The sequence below is a fragment of the Pezoporus flaviventris genome, unplaced genomic scaffold, assembly GCF_033815535.1.
Source record: "Pezoporus flaviventris isolate CSIRO_AGI_PZ_B2104156 unplaced genomic scaffold, CSIRO_AGI_Pfla_v1 ptg000350l, whole genome shotgun sequence".
Lineage (NCBI taxonomy): Eukaryota > Metazoa > Chordata > Aves > Psittaciformes > Psittacidae > Pezoporus > Pezoporus flaviventris.
In genome coordinates this window covers 383,058-397,722 of record NW_026892897.1, presented here as the reverse complement: position 1 = coordinate 397,722, position 14,665 = coordinate 383,058, and the positions used below count along the sequence as shown (strand labels likewise).

General features: G+C 55.7%; 1 protein-coding gene across 1 annotated transcript; it reads left to right on the top strand.

The window, feature by feature from the left end:
- SLC48A1 (solute carrier family 48 member 1) lies at positions 1–10,207 on the top strand. Its single transcript, XM_061443320.1, has 3 exons — positions 1–166; positions 8,739–8,906; positions 10,038–10,207. The coding sequence occupies exons 1-3, from the start codon at positions 28–30 to the stop codon at positions 10,172–10,174; spliced, it is 444 nt and encodes a 147-aa protein (XP_061299304.1). The 5' UTR covers positions 1–27; the 3' UTR covers positions 10,175–10,207.
- The last annotated feature ends 4,458 nt before the right edge of the window (positions 10,208–14,665 follow it).

Below are 14,665 nucleotides of genomic sequence, written 5' to 3'. Positions count from 1 at the left end.
GGCGTGGCCTGCTCCAGCAGCGCTCCGATGGCGGTGAGCCGGGCTCTCGGCCTCCGCTTGGCCTACGCGGCTGCCGGGGCCCTCACGGGGCTCTCGGTGTTCCTGAGCTGGAGCCTGGCTCCGGGCCTGCGGCAGCCCGCAACGGCGGCGGCCGGGGGGCTCTCGGGTACGAGCGGTGACCACGGGGCCGAGGGACTTGGGGGGGAGCCCCCCACACCCGGGGCCTGCTGGGCCCCTGGGTAAAGGGAGCACCGGGAGGCCTGAGGGCAATGGAGGGGGGACGGGACGGGGACCCCATTGGGGATGAGGAGGGTGAAGGGGGAGAGCTCTGCATGGCCCCAAGGCCGCGCTGGACACGGGGGGCTTGGGGCAGGGTGGGCTTTGGGCTTTGAGGTCCCTGCGTCCCAAAGCAGGGTTGGGATTTGGTGGGGGGGGGGGGGGTCAGCGGTGCTGTGCTTTAGGGGCGCTGTTGTGGTCCATGAGGGGTTCTTGTGCCTGTGAGGGGTAAGTGGTATTGGGAGGCTCTGGGAGGTGTTAGCTCGGGTATTGGGGTCTGCTTATGGGGCACGTGGAGGTTGGGGTGCTCATCTCCCTGGGGGAACAGGGGAATGGGGGTCGTGGAGCGGGGAAGCTCGCTGCTGGCGGGCTGGAATCGGGCAGGGCTTCTCCTTGCTGCCAAGGAGGTGGCTTCCGAAGGAAGATCTAAGGGGGAAAACGCCAGTGTGGAGGAGGTTTGTGTGCGGGGGTACGTCACTGTTGGAGTGGGGTAATGCAGTGTTGGAGTGGGGTGCTGCAGTGTTGGAGTGGGGTAATGCAGTGTTGGACTGGGGTACTGCACTGTTGGAGTGGGGTAATGCAGTGTTAGACTGGGGTACTGCACTGTTGGAATGGGGTACTGCAGTGTTAGACTGGGGTACTGCACTGTTGGAGTGGGGTAATGCACTGTTAGACTGGGGTACTGCACTGTTGGAGTGGGGTAATGCAGTGTTAGACTGGGGTACTGCACTGTTGGAATGGGGTACTGCAGTGTTAGACTGGGGTACTGCACTGTTGGAATGGGGTACTGCACTGTTGGAGTGGGGTAATGCACTGTTAGACTGGGGTACTGCACTGTTGGAGTGGGGTAATGCAGTGTTAGACTGGGGTACTGCACTGTTGGAGTGGGGTAATGCAGTGTTAGACTGGGGTACTGCACTGTTGGAGTGGGGTAATGCAGTGTTAGACTGGGGTACTGCACTGTTGGAGTGGGGTAATGCAGTGTTAGACTGGGGTACTGCACTGTTGGAGTGGGGTACTGCACTGTTGGAATGGGGTACTGCAGTGTTAGACTGGGGTACTGCACTGTTAGACTGGGATAGTGCACTGTTGGAGTGGGATACTGCACTGTTACACTGGGATACTTCCCTGTTATACTGGGATACTTCCCTGTTATACTGGGATACTTCCCTGTTATACTGAGATACTAGACTGTTATACTGGGATGCTGTGCTGTTATACTGGGATGCTACGCTGTTATACTGGGATACTGCACTGTTATACTGGGATACTGCACTGTTATACTGGGGTACTACACTGTTATACCTGGGTACTTCCCTGTTATACTGGGATACTTCCCTGTTATACTGGGATACTTCCCTGTTATACTGGGATACATCACTGTTATACTGGGATGCTTCCCTGTTATACTGGAATGCTACACTGTTACACTGGGACACTTCCCTGTTATACTGGGATACTTCCCTGTTATACTGGGACACTTCCATGTTATACTGGGATACTTCCCTGCTATACTGGGATACTTCCCTGTTATACTGGGACACTTCCATGTTATACTGGGATACTTCCCTGTTATACTGGGATACTTCCCTGCTATACTGGGATACTTCCCTGTTATACTGGGATACTACACTGGATTCTTCCGGTTCAGGTAAAGAGGGTGTTCATTTGCTTTGTGTCTGGCAGAATTCATTGAACCAACAGGTTCTCCCTGGTGCCCTGCTGCCCAGGGCTTGTTCTCCAGGCAGGGAAGGGCAGGAAAGGAAGCTGCTGACCTGAAAGCTTCCCTTGTGCAGCCCCTGCAAAGTTCATTACCAGGCACTGCTTTGTGCCTTGTAATCTGCTCCGAAACCTCTTGGCAACTCCCTTTGTGCATTACGTGATGCTGTACGAGACAAAGACCTTCTTCCACCCCAGTACATGTGATGTGGCTCAAGTGTGCAGCTCCTGGTGGGAAACCAAACCCCTGTGGTGGGTGCATTCGGTGTCTTTAGCACGAAGAGGGGGTTATTTTGGCTCCTGTGTGCCTTTTGCATGCAGAAGCTTCCAAAAGTGACCTGAGAGTCTTGCAGGTCGAGGGCAGAAGAGTGCTTGGGCTGGTGAATTAGGCACCTGTGTTCCCTGTTATCGTGTCTCTGATGATGCCAGCCTCCTCTGTGAGTGTTCACCTCATTGAAAGGCTCTTTCTGCTTTACCCATCACCTCCTGGGTGCTGGGAGGGGTTGCAGCTCTGGTTGCTGTGCCTTTAGGTTGCCAGGGATGTGTATTTCAGGGTGTTTGTTCACCCTATTTCCCCTCTGTTAGGGGACTCCTGTTGGTGTTAGGAGGCTGTGTCTTTCTCTGTTATCAGTTCCATCTCTTGCTTATCTTCTAGAGAACCCTTCCTGCCGTGGCTTGCATTGAGATCTGCCCTCCTCTGCTGCTTGCACTGACTTTCTCTTGCTCTGACACCTTTCCTGGCCTTTAAAGTAAGGATTTAGCTTAAGGATTAAAGGGGAAACTGCCACACAAAGGAGCCTGGAACTGGAACCCTCAGTTATGAACCCAGAAGCCTGTGATTTAAGGTGCTGAGCAAGCTCCCTTTCCAGTCTTTCAGGTTGGCTCATCCTAAACCCTCCACACAACGCCTAGGAAAAGCCACTTGCTAATCCTCACGCCTCTGGTCATGCAGACTTGGGAAGGTGGGGATCACCTGCAAGCACACCCACACCCTGGGTATGCTCCCTTCTTTGGAGCAGAACCACCCAGCCCAGTGCTTCCGATGACCTGAGGGGCTCCAGAGCCTAATCCCAAGCTGGGAAAGGCATTCCTGGGGGGAACAGCAGCTGCTTTGGTGACTTCCCAGTCCGTTTGGAGCTGGTCATTGCTCTTTGTGTCTTCGACCTTCTCCCCTCGCTGCCTCAAATGAGCTGGTTCTCCTAAGCCAGCCACGCATCTCTAAGCAGCTCCCATGGCTGCACTCTGCCAGAGGCACTTTCAAAGGGAAGAAAGCAATTGTGTGTTTTCAGGATGCATCCAGCCCTTTCCTGAGTGCTTTTTAATGGCCTGGTGGAGCCAGCTCCTCCTTTTCCAATGGAATAGCAAGAGAGGGGTTGGTTTTCCGCTCTGCAGAGACTTCCCTGGCCTTTTCCAAGCCGTTTCTGGCAAGATACAGAGCTTGTGCTCCGTGAATGTGATGTGGAGCAGGCGTTACAGCAGCTGCAGAGGAGATGAGCCACAAAACGTGCCTTTCAGACCCTTGAAATACCTGGTAAGGGAAGGCAAAAGCAACTTCTTTGTGCTGCAGGCAGAGGTTCTCTGAAGGCTGGTAACTCCATGCAGTAGATCTATTGATGCAGATGGGTTTGTTGCCCATCCAGGCTGGAATACCACGGCCAAAAGCATTGCAGTTGGGGATGAAAGCAGTTAAAAGTGGTTGGATTTGCATAGGGAGTACTGCACGTTGTTTGCTGAAGGTTTGGCCCCTGTTGTAGTCCATGGTTAAGGAGGGAGGGAAAACTCCGGTGGGAGTGCAGGAAAAGCTGCTCTTGGCTTGTGCTTAACGGTGATTTCATGGGAGGAGAGGATGAGTCCTGCTGAAGGGCTGGAAAATGTGATGCTGGATCCATCTGGGCTATGGAGCAGCTCAAGCCTGACCCCTCGTGTCCTGCCTCTGAGGTGTCCCAACAGCAACCTCCTCCTCACACATGTGCATCCCGATGGGTGTCCCACCAAACCCAAGCTGCCTGGAATAGCAGCACACTCAAGTGCAGGGGGGAATTCTGCCAACTGAAAGGCAGTTTTCATTGGAATTCTCCTAAGATTCATAGAATCATGGAATGGTTTGGGTTGAAAAGGACCTGAAAATCACCCAGTTCCAACCCCCTGCCATGGGCAGGGACACCTCACACTAAACCAGGTCACCCAAGGCCTTGTCCAACCTGGCCTTGAACACTGCCAGGGATGGAGCATTCCCAACCTCCCTGGGCAACCCATTCCAGTGCCTCAGCACCCTCACAGCAAAGAATTTCCTCCTTAGATCCACTCTAAACTTCCCCTGTTTCAGTTTGAACCCGTTACCCCTTGTCCTGTCACTACAGTCCCTAATGAAGAGTTCCTCCCCACCATCCCTACAGCCCCCCTTCAGATACTGGAAGCTGCTATGGGGTCTCCACGCAGCTTCTCTTCTCCAGGCTGAACAGCCCCAGCTTCCTCAGCCTGTCTTCATACAGGAGGTGCTCCAGTCCCTGCTCATCCTCGTGGCCTCCTCTGGACTTGTTCCAACAGTTCCATGTCCTTTTTATGTTGAGGACACCAGAACTGCACACAATGCTCCAGGTGAGGTCTCACAAGAGCAGAGCAGAGGGGCAGGATCACCTCCTTGGACCTGCTGCTCACGCTCCTTTGGATGCAGCCCAGGATACGGTTGCTTTCTGGGCTGTGAGCTCACACTGCAGGCAGCTCATGTTCATTTTCTCATCAACCAACACCCCCAAGTCCTCCTCTTCAGGGCTGCTCTGAACCTCTTCTCTGCCCAACCTGTCGCTGTGCCTGGGATTGCTCCAACCCAAGTACAGGACCTTGCCCTTGGCATGGGGTTGGCATCAGCCCACCTCACAAGCATGTCGAGGTCCCTCTGGATCCCATTCCTTCCCTGCAGCACCCACACACAGCTTGGGGTCATCGGGTGCTCTCAACCCCACTGTCCACATCAGCAGCAAAGATGTTGAACAAGAGCGGTCCCAACCCCATCCCTGATGGGCACCACTCGTTACTGGTCTCCAAGTGGCCATTGAGCCATCGATTCCTCTCCTTCCCAGAGCTGGTTTCCTAAAACACTCCCCTGTTGCTCTTTGGGCAGCAGAGCTCTTGAAGAAGAGCTGGTTTTAAGCTCTAAGTTGGGGCTCAGCTTGGCTTTAGCTCCCACATGGAAGCGTTTTACCCTTTGGGAGCATCCACCGGGCAAAGGAACAGCGACGTGGGGCTTCTGGAGTGGGTCTTTGTGATGCTCCCGCTGGTGCAAGGGAGGGTGGGAAAGGCTCTTTAGATGGGAGAAGTCCCTAGGGACCTCTTTTCCATCCTCCTTCGTGGTTTCCATCCTCCTCTGGCATCGCCCAGCAGCTCCAGCGTTGTTTATGGGCTGCTTTTTGGCCTCTCTTCCTACACACAATGTCCTGAGCTCTGAGCAATGCGATGCAGCTGGGGGCTGAGCAACCCCGTTGTGTTTGCCATGGGGTTGATGTTTGGAGAAGGGGGGAGGTTTGGCTTTCAAAGGGGGCTTAGGGCAATATTTAGATAGGAGGGGTTTTTCCTTCCCACGTTTGAGCTTTTGAACGTGCAGGGTTTGTTTCAAGTGGATCCAAGTGTGCTGTAAGCTTGCTGCTTTTTTTTTGGGGGGGGGGGGTTCAATAGGAATTCATCATGTCCAAGTACCTGTGTGCTTGGAGCTCACAACCCCCCCTGCTCCCTCGCTGTTGTTTCAGATGGCCTTGGGGCTGTTTCCTTTTCCTGGAGCTCTGTGTTCTTGGGATAAGCAGGCTTGGCTTTAAAGGCAGCTTTCCCGTTGCTCCCAGTCGGAAATCCCTTGATTGTGTCTTATTTGAGGCTCATTCCAGGCCTGACGTGGAAGGGGGGGTGAGGTTTGGGATGTTGTTTGAAGCAGGAATGTCACCGGAGCGGAGGAGCAGGTTCAGGCTTTGCTGTTGGGTGTGAATGCAAAGGAGGAGGAGGTTTAGGGGGGGGCATAGCCTGAGGTGGGAAAGGAAACCTGAAGCTCCTGCAGTTCATCCTACCCAGCTTTCAATGGGGCACAAGGTCCATCTGGCCCAGTCAAACCTGCTTTAAACCCTGGGGTTTGGAGCTGTGGAACTGGAACCTGCCCGTGGCTTTGTGTTAAAGCTTTTGCTCTCCAAAGAGATCTGATGTGGACTGGAGCTCCTGGGGTGGTTTTAATTGCTCCCTGTGGCAAGGCTTTGCTGTAAAACAGGACAGTGAACGTGTTCTGGTGGTCAATAGAGGTGAGCTTTCCTTCCCTGAGTGTTTTGGTTGCATTAAACGGGAATGCAATGCTCCATTCCACCCTTTGCATTTGGGGTCTGATAGAAATAGTGGGGGTTTTTCCTCCTCCTGAAGGCTCTGCGTGAGTAAGGAGTAGCTTCAAGAGGCTTTTTTAGCAAAGGGCTTTCATCTCTCGCAGGGTTTGTTGGTGATAACTTCATTTAGCACTTAGCTTCCATCCCAGTTCCAATAGCTTGGGATGCCCCAGCTATTCCCATGCATCCAGAGGATGCTTTTACTCCCTTTTGCGGCTCTTCCTTCCTTCTGAGCAGCGCTTGATGGGGTTCAGGTGCCCACTTGAGCATCTCCCACGCTGAGGACGAGCAGGTTAAGCAGTGAAGAAAGCAAGTCCTGCCTTTGTGGCTCCTCCTTGTCCCTGAGGGCTGCAGGAGGCTCCTTTCCCCCTCTGCCATGGGCTAAGGGAGACGATGGGGCTGAGCTGCCTGGGAAGGGATGCCCTGTGTGAGCCCCGTGTTCTTTCTGCTTCGAGGCAGAATGAACCCAGCCCATCACTTGGCCAAGTCACTTGGTGTCAAGTGCTGAGTCAGGCTTTGGGGCAGGGCAGGAAGATCCATGACCCCCATCTCACATGCTGCCTCTGCTCTCCCAATGGAGAGCTTTGGGAGCGCCAGCAGCAGGTTTCGGGGAGGGAAAGGGCAGCAGCAGCTTGACTCAGCACTCTGCCATCCATTGTGCCAAATCATCTGGGAGGAGAAGCAGGTTCTTTTGCTGACTTCAACCCCACAAGTTCCCCTTTTCCTTCCAAGACGGGGCTCGAACTTCCTCGAGCAGGAGCTGGAAGGAGAAGTGCAGGAGAGGAAGTGGTTCTGAGATGCTGAGGCATCAGCTCCTCTGGTAACCCCCGTGGCAGGGGTTGTGCCAAGGCACTGGTGCATCTGCAGAGCTCCAGAGTATCAGCCACCGGCGCTGGGATGTGGAGCAGGGTCTGTACCTGAGGCTCAGAGGGATGATACTGAGTGCCTGGAGCCAGAAACCACACCGAGACACTGCTTAGCTGAAGCAATGGACTCATTCTGCCTTGTTTGCTGGGTATCAGCACTGTACCCTTGGGCTTTTAGTTCACTCTTGAGTGCTTTTGCTGTTCTGTTGGGGCCTGGGGGCAGGTTTTCCATTCCTGAGCCACCCTTGAGGGTATTTCAGCTTGCTTTGCTCCATCCCAGCACGCTGAAGGGACAAACCCCATTGCCAGGTTCTCCCATCAAGCCTCCAGTTGACTCTCTGTGTATTCAACTCGATCCGGAGCTGGATGCCAGCTGCAAAGGAGCTGGAAGCTGCTGGGGAGCTCAACCCCCCAAGTCCAGTGACTCTCCTCTCTCAGCTCCTGTTCTCTGTGTGCTCTGATGCATTCCATAGGGTATGGAACGCATCAGTGACCACATCCAGTAACAGAGGAGCTTGTGGCCGGCCTTGGTGTTAAACAGGAGTGGGCAAAGCTGCTCTTGCTTCCTTTGGCTCTAACTCTAGGTTGAGTTAAGGGCTTCGAGGAGGTTTAGTCACACTGCCACTTCACTTGCTATAATTGGACTCGATGCTGCTTGCACTTGGGGTTGTGTAATGGGGAATGACAGGCAGGCTTGCGCTGGTGGGTTATGAAGGCTTTGACAGGCTGCAAGCGTGTGAACAGACAGTTCTGTGCGTTGAGAGGCTCCTGGAATTGTCTTTGTGAAGTGGGGGGGGGGAAGGAGGGAGCAGGGTTTAGAGCAAGGGAGGAGAAGGAGGCATCGTTTTCCAGAGGGAAATGGATCTTCAAGGGGGACGTGGAGCTCCCGGAGCGAATCCAGAGGAGGCCACGGGGATGCTGCGAGGGCTGGAGCCAGGCAGGGAGAGCTGGGCTGGGGCAGCCTGGAGGAGAGAAGGCTCCTGAAGGGGAGACTCGGAGCAGCTCCAGTGCCTCAAGGGGCTGCAGGAAACCCAGAGAGGGGCCTGGGACAAGGGATGTAGGGCCAGGCCAAGGGGAATGGCTTGAACCTGCCCGAGGGGAGACTGAGATGAGCTCTTAGGCAGAAGCTCTTCCCTGGGAGGGTGCTGAGGCGCTGGCACAGGGTGCCCAGAGAAGCTGTGGCTGCCCCATCCCTGGCAGTGTTCAAGGCCAGGTTGGACACAGGAGCTTGGAGCAAGCTGCTCCAGTGGAAGGGGTTGGGGTTGGAGCTGGAGGAGCTTTAAGCTTCAAGCAGGCTGGGATTCCACGAGAAGGATTTAGGTGAAGCTGTAATGAAGACCTGGATCTCAAACCTGTGCTGAGGAAGAGGGATGCTCGTGCAGGCAGGGATTTATTATTCCCCTCTCTTTGGTGGTGGTGGGAGGGGGAATGGCCACGAATCCTTAGCATTCCTTGCTATTCCCAGTGGGATCTATGGGCTGTGTGTGCTGCCCCTACTGACTGCTCTCGCTGTCCGATCGATCAGGTGTTCTGGCGCTCTGGGCCCTGATCACGCATGTGATGTATGTGCAGGATTACTGGAGGACCTGGTTAAAAGGGCTGAGGTTCTTCCTCTTCATCGGGATCCTCTTCTCAGCTCTCTCCGTGGTGGGGTGCTGCACCTTCCTCGCTCTGGCCATCACCAAGCAGCAGTGTGAGTGCTTTGCTCGAGCAGGTAACGGGGCAGAGGGGATGCTGGACCCAGTGATGCTGGGATGGGGCTGGAAGGAACAGAAGAGGCTGCAGAGCAGAGCTGGGGGTGCTGCTGCCATCGCTCTGAGAGGGGTTAAGAGGCTTTTAGGGGGGGGGGCTGCAAGAATGCCCCTGCATTTCCTTTACCTGCTGTGATATCTCAATGACACAAGACTAATTCTGCTGCCCAACGTGTGCCACTGCCTTAGGGCATCTTCTAACCTATAGGAGCCACCTTGAGAAGCCTGGTCTAAAGGCTGCTGGGAGGCAGGCCTTGTTTTCCAGCTTTATTTCCTATAGGAACTGGTTTTCCAGCTTTATTTCCTATAGGAACTGGGATTTACTTGCTCCTGTGACAAAGGGGATGCTCTTCATGCATAAAGCAGGGGGGGTGAGGATGCTAAAATCCAAACGGGGGGGAAATACCTTCTATGCTCAGTCAGCAGCTAAAGCTGTGTGGCTCTTAAATCCCTTCCCATTATCCAAGGAGGGTTAATTCCCCCCCCCCCCCCCCAGGATTTGCTTGGCCATAGAGCAAAGAGAGCAGGCTCAGGGGTTGTTGGTTTTAGAGCCTGGCTGTTTGTTGCTTGCTGCATTTGGGCTGCGAGCCACCAAGAGCCCTGGTGGTGATGGTCATAACCCACCAAGAGCCCTTGGCTTAGCCTAAATACGCTCCCTGTGGAGGCTGGAGTGCTTCAGCCTTGTGCAAGGGCATGAAAACACTGGTATGGGGCCCTTAGAAATACACAGGGAAAGGGAAAAGCAAATATTTTCCATCACTTTCCTTGGAGACATGAGGAAAAACTGTTTGGGGGTTGGGGAATTTGTGGGGGTTTTTAGGGAAATGGAGGTATTTTAGGGAAAACCCTAAGTTGAGGGGAAAACATCTGCATTAGGTTGGTTGTGTATGGAATGCTTAGGAGTGGGGCTTGGAGTGAGTGGGATTTACTGAGGTTGGGGTATCTTTGGCTCATAGACACACACCACAAAGCTCCCAGGAGCTGGGACGGGGACGGGGGGGAGTGAGCTGGGTTCTTCCTGCACGAGGGATGCATGGGGTTTTAACCTGGATCTCTCTCTTTTTCCCTCCTAGCCCTGACTGATGCCAAGAGCTACTACCTGTCCTCTGTGTGGAGTTTCATGGCCTTGAAATGGGCCTTCCTGCTCAGTTTGTACGCCCACCGCTACCGCAACGAGTTTGCAGACATCAGTATCCTCAGTGACTTCTAACACTTGGACTTCCAAACCTTGTCTGAAGGTGCTGGGTGCACCCCCCACCCCCTGAGAGGCAGAGGAGGAGCCCCCCCCCCCCCCCTCCAAGTGCTGCTTGGTTTGTGTGTCTGCAGTAGGGGTTTTTCCCCCAGTTGCTTTTACTCCACCATTGCAAGTGTGGCTGCTGCTGCTGCTGATGTCCGTGCATCTGTAACCTCCCTGGGGCCCCTGGCTCTGCTGGGAAAGGGAGAGACTCCAACACAGCAGGTCTCCATCCACTCTTTGCACTGCCCTGAAGTTCAGGCCACCCTGAGCCCTCCGGGAGCTGCAGGGTTCATACCTCATGCCTGCAGCACCCAGCACCTTGTCCTCATGGCTGCCTCACCAGCGTGGTGCCCCAGCACGCTGCTGTGTGGCTTCCAAGCTCCTTTTGCACTGCTCTGCCCTTCCAAGAGAACGGGAGAGGTGGGGAGGTCCCTTTTGTACCTGCCAGCAGCATCTCCCAGCAGTTTCTTTTCACACCTTGGGGGCAAGGTCAGCTCGTTCCTGTGGTCTGGAGGAGCCCGAAGGGACGGGCCAGCAGCAGAGAAGCACCAGGGCTCTCTCAGAGATGGGCAGGGTTGTTTCTGGCTGCTCTCCAGGATCATTTTAAAAGGGAATATTAAGGGCATATTGAGCACTTGGATGTGGAGCATTTAGAATCAGGTGTTTGGGTGCAAGAGGAGGTGGCCAAAGGCTCACCCCACGCTCTCAGAGGCACGATTGTGCTCAAGAAAGAAAACCTCTGCTTCCTTTGCTTTGCTTTCCTTCGTTGCCCTGTAGCAGGATGGGAGAGGGGAGGATCGTGGTGCTCAGCAGCAAGAAGGGTCTCCAGCAGGCCTCAGCATCGTGCAGCCGTGGATGGATTGCTCCCGTGCAGTGAGTTAGGAGGTGACAGGTTGGAAGGCCCAGGCCATGACTGCTGCATCCCTGCAGCTCAGCCCTGTGTGCCCCTGCCCTGACAGCCTCAACCCCAGTGGGGTTGGGGAGCCTCTTTATCCCTGTGGTTTGCTGCCCTGAAGCCTTCAAGCCTTTACATCCTCAAGCTGTGCTAAAGGCTGTGGGCTGCTCCTCTGGCCCATCCAGGCTGGGCTGATGTTGGGGTGATGGTGCTGGAACTGGGAATGGGGGTTTTCAGGGATAATTCTATAGGGGGGGGTTGAGGAGAGAGGCAGGAGAAGCCCCTTCCCCAATGGGAGATGACCAAGGTGGGTGCTGGAAGCGCCTCCATGGCAGGGGGTGGGTGATGGGACCTGCTCAGGGTGCTGGGACAAGGGAGAGGTGAGTGGAAAGCCCTGTGTGCTCTCAGCCCAGCTTCCCTGTGCAGAGCTGTTGGCTTGTCCTGTCTGCCACCTTGTCCTGGTGGCGTGCTCCAGCCGAGGGGTGCTTGAATCCCTCTCCACGCTCCCAGGCTCCATCCTCACCTTCGCTGCTCTCCATTTGCCTGGGGAAGAGGAGTGGTCCAAGCCCCCTCGGTTGAGCTCTTGAGGGGATGGATGTTGGAGGTGGCAGCAGCGCATCCGGACCGTGTGCTCCTGTCCCTTGGGTAGGGAGATCCTCAAGGAGATGGATTGGGTCGATGGGGGAAGCCAGGCAGAGGCTGGGCTGTGAAGTGATGACTTAGGAGTCAGGCTTTGCAATACTAAAGCCTCCCTGTCCGCTGCAGCCCGGATGCAGAGGGATGGAGTTGCTCATCCCTCTCCTCTACCCAAAGCTGTGGAGCTGGCAGGTGGGTTTAGTGTTGGTTATGGCAAGCAGCAGCACTGTGGCTGGGCTGAAAACTGGGCTCTGTAAATACATGATCTATTTTTACATGGGTTCTGCTTCCTTTGCACGCTTGCTGCTCCGGTGGGATGCTCTCAGTCACGGTGGGGGGGCTCATGAGTGTGTATCCCAGTGTCTCCTTGTACTAAACCACACTAGAACTCATATGAAGAGCAGGAATACAGTCTCTTTTCTCACCAGACCCGGGTTTGGAGTGGTTTTTCCCTGGCAGGATGTGATATTCCATCTCAATTCTCCCTTGGGTGGAACACTTCATCCGGGCTGCATCCATTGGGATGGGGAGGTATTGTCCATCCCTGGCAGGGTTCAAGGCCAGGTTGGATGGGGCTGCTCTAGTGGAAGGTGTCCCTGCCCATGGCGGGGGGGGCTCCTTTCCATCCTAAACCGTTCCATGTGTTTGGATGAAGCCATCGGTTTCCCAAAGGATGGGGGGAAAGAGATGCTGTAGCCTATGAGCACCCTCCCTGTGGGATTTTGGGGGCCATTGGGTGCAGTGGGAGCTTGATGCCCACCTGGGAAAGGGCAGGGTCATTCCTCTGCGAGGTGATGGGACAAGGGTTGGTGGTACCTAAGGGTGATACCTAAGGTACTAAGGGTGGTACCTAAGGGTGGTACCTAAGGTACCAAGGGTGGTACCTAAGGGTGGTACCTAAGGTACCAAGGGTGGTACCTAAGGGTGGTACCTAAGGAGCCTTAAACCTGTGGTGCTGATGCGCTGGCTCTTGCCATCTCCAGGTGGGAGTAAGCATTGCCCAGCTTCCTCCTGCACCGTGAGCATCTCCTTGGTGGAGAAATCCACCGTGGAGCAGCGGGTTTGGAGGGGGCCCTGCATGGAGATGCCCCATCCCACATGGAGATGCCCCATCCCGCATGGAGATGCCCCATCCCGCATGGAGATGCCCCATCCCACATGGAGATGCCCCATCCCACATCGATACCCACATCCTGCAGCCCCAGTGCTTGAGCAGCCTCTCCTGGCTTCACAGAGGAGGAGTCAATCCCTGCCTCCACTGGAAGCCAGCACCTCCTCTTCCTCATAGGACTTTGGGAAGGAGAAGGCAGCTTTGGGGGGCTGAGCAGGGAGGGGAAAGGCAAAGCAATGCTTTAGATTGGAGGTCACTGGGAGCATGGTGGGGAGCCCTCATCCCAACCCTGACTCTGCGTTGGGTGAGCCCTTGGGCTGCTCTCCCCATCCCAGTCCTGGTACCACGGATGCCCCAGGGACCAGGACCTTGTGCTGTGCCCCGTGCCGAGGCCCCCGCATCCTCCCCATCATCTGCTTCCCGTAGCGCGGCAATGGGAACATTTGGAATGCATTTGGGAAGTGTTGGGATGGCGTCTCCCTTTGATGCTGCTCCTGCAGGAGGGAGGCTTCCAAGGCCCCGTGCTGTGCTGGGGTGGGGGGCACACGAGCCAGCTCCGGATCCAGCTACAAGTGACCTGAGTTTGCTGCTGGTCTCAGCCACTCAAGCGGCCCCTGACAAGGAAGGGGCTCGCAGCAGCTTCACTGTGAGAGGTCTCCCCCATGGGAGGGATAAGAGGGCACTAAAGGTACCCCCCCCGCGCCCCAAAGCAGCACCAAGAGAGAGGGATGGGGGAGATGGGGCTGAGCCCCCCAACCAAAGCCGGCTGGGAGCACCCATGGGTGCAGTGCGGGACGTAGCCAGCAGAGGGCGGCAGTGGCTCGGCCGTGGCTGGGGTTGGGAAGGGGAGCATCATCTTCATCCCCACATCCTCATCACAGGGATGTGGGTCCAGAGGAGGCCACGGAGATGCTGCGAGGGCTGGAGCCCGGCTCCACGTTAAGACGATGGCCTCCGGTCCGTCCTTCTTTACGTGCTGCTCCCCAAAGGCGTGCGGATCCCAGCCCCATTCCCAGCCCACACCGGGAGTTCCCATCCCCATCCAGCAGCATTTTCTCCACGCAGATGCCCTCTTTTCCCCGTCACCGAGGAGCAGCCACGTTCCTATCGCTGGCACTTGGCAGCATGAGGAAGTCCTCAGGAATCAGGCAGGGTTTGGCACACATGGGGGGGGGGGCTTGCAGAAGACTTTGGAGCCGGAATGGAGCCAAGCCCTGCTCTGTCTGCATCACACCCCAAGTCTTGGACAGGGCTTTGGGTGACAGGCTCTAATGTGGGGTACCCCTGCCCATGGCAAGGCCTTGGGACTGGACGAGCTTTAAGGTCCTTTCCAACCCAAACCATTCCAAGGGCAGGTCTCCAGCAGCTTTGCTGGGCTCTTGGCTCACGTCTGTTGCTTGCCCCCTACCAGTGGCCCTGATCCCCCCTTCCTGCCGGAGGATTTGAATCCACTTGGGTTCAAAGCCCCCTTAAACCGAACACCAGGGTTGGGTTTTTTCTTGCACTGGAGCAAATGTGCTCTCAAGATGTGGGCAGGGAGGAAACGGCCGCTCAAAGGCTTCAGTGCTGCAGCTGGGGCTGCTCAATGCGCACCCTCGGTGCTGGGGTTTGATGCTCGGTGCCTGCTGAGGGGGCCCATTGGGTCCATGGGTCTCTAAGTGGGATCCGGGCTGTGCTTGGGGTGCCCAAGAGCTCTAAGCCATGGGGCAAAGAGGCCTTGAGGCATCCTTGGTGTGACCGTGGATGGGCCAAGCCCTGGGAGCACAGAGCTTGGAGGGAGCAGGCAGGAAGCTCAAAGGTCTGCCCTGTCCCTGTTCCCTTG

Bases quoted from the DNA above. Each gene is read 5' to 3' on its own strand.
- SLC48A1 (XM_061443320.1), top strand. From the start codon at position 28: ATGGCGGTGAGCCGGGCTCTCGGCCTCCGCTTGGCCTACGCGGCTGCC. The intron at 167-8,738 runs GTACGAGCGGTG...CCGATCGATCAG, and splicing joins GGCGGCCGGGGGGCTCTCGG to GTGTTCTGGCGCTCTGGGCC. The intron at 8,907-10,037 runs GTGAGTGCTTTG...TTTCCCTCCTAG, and splicing joins GGCCATCACCAAGCAGCAGT to CCCTGACTGATGCCAAGAGC.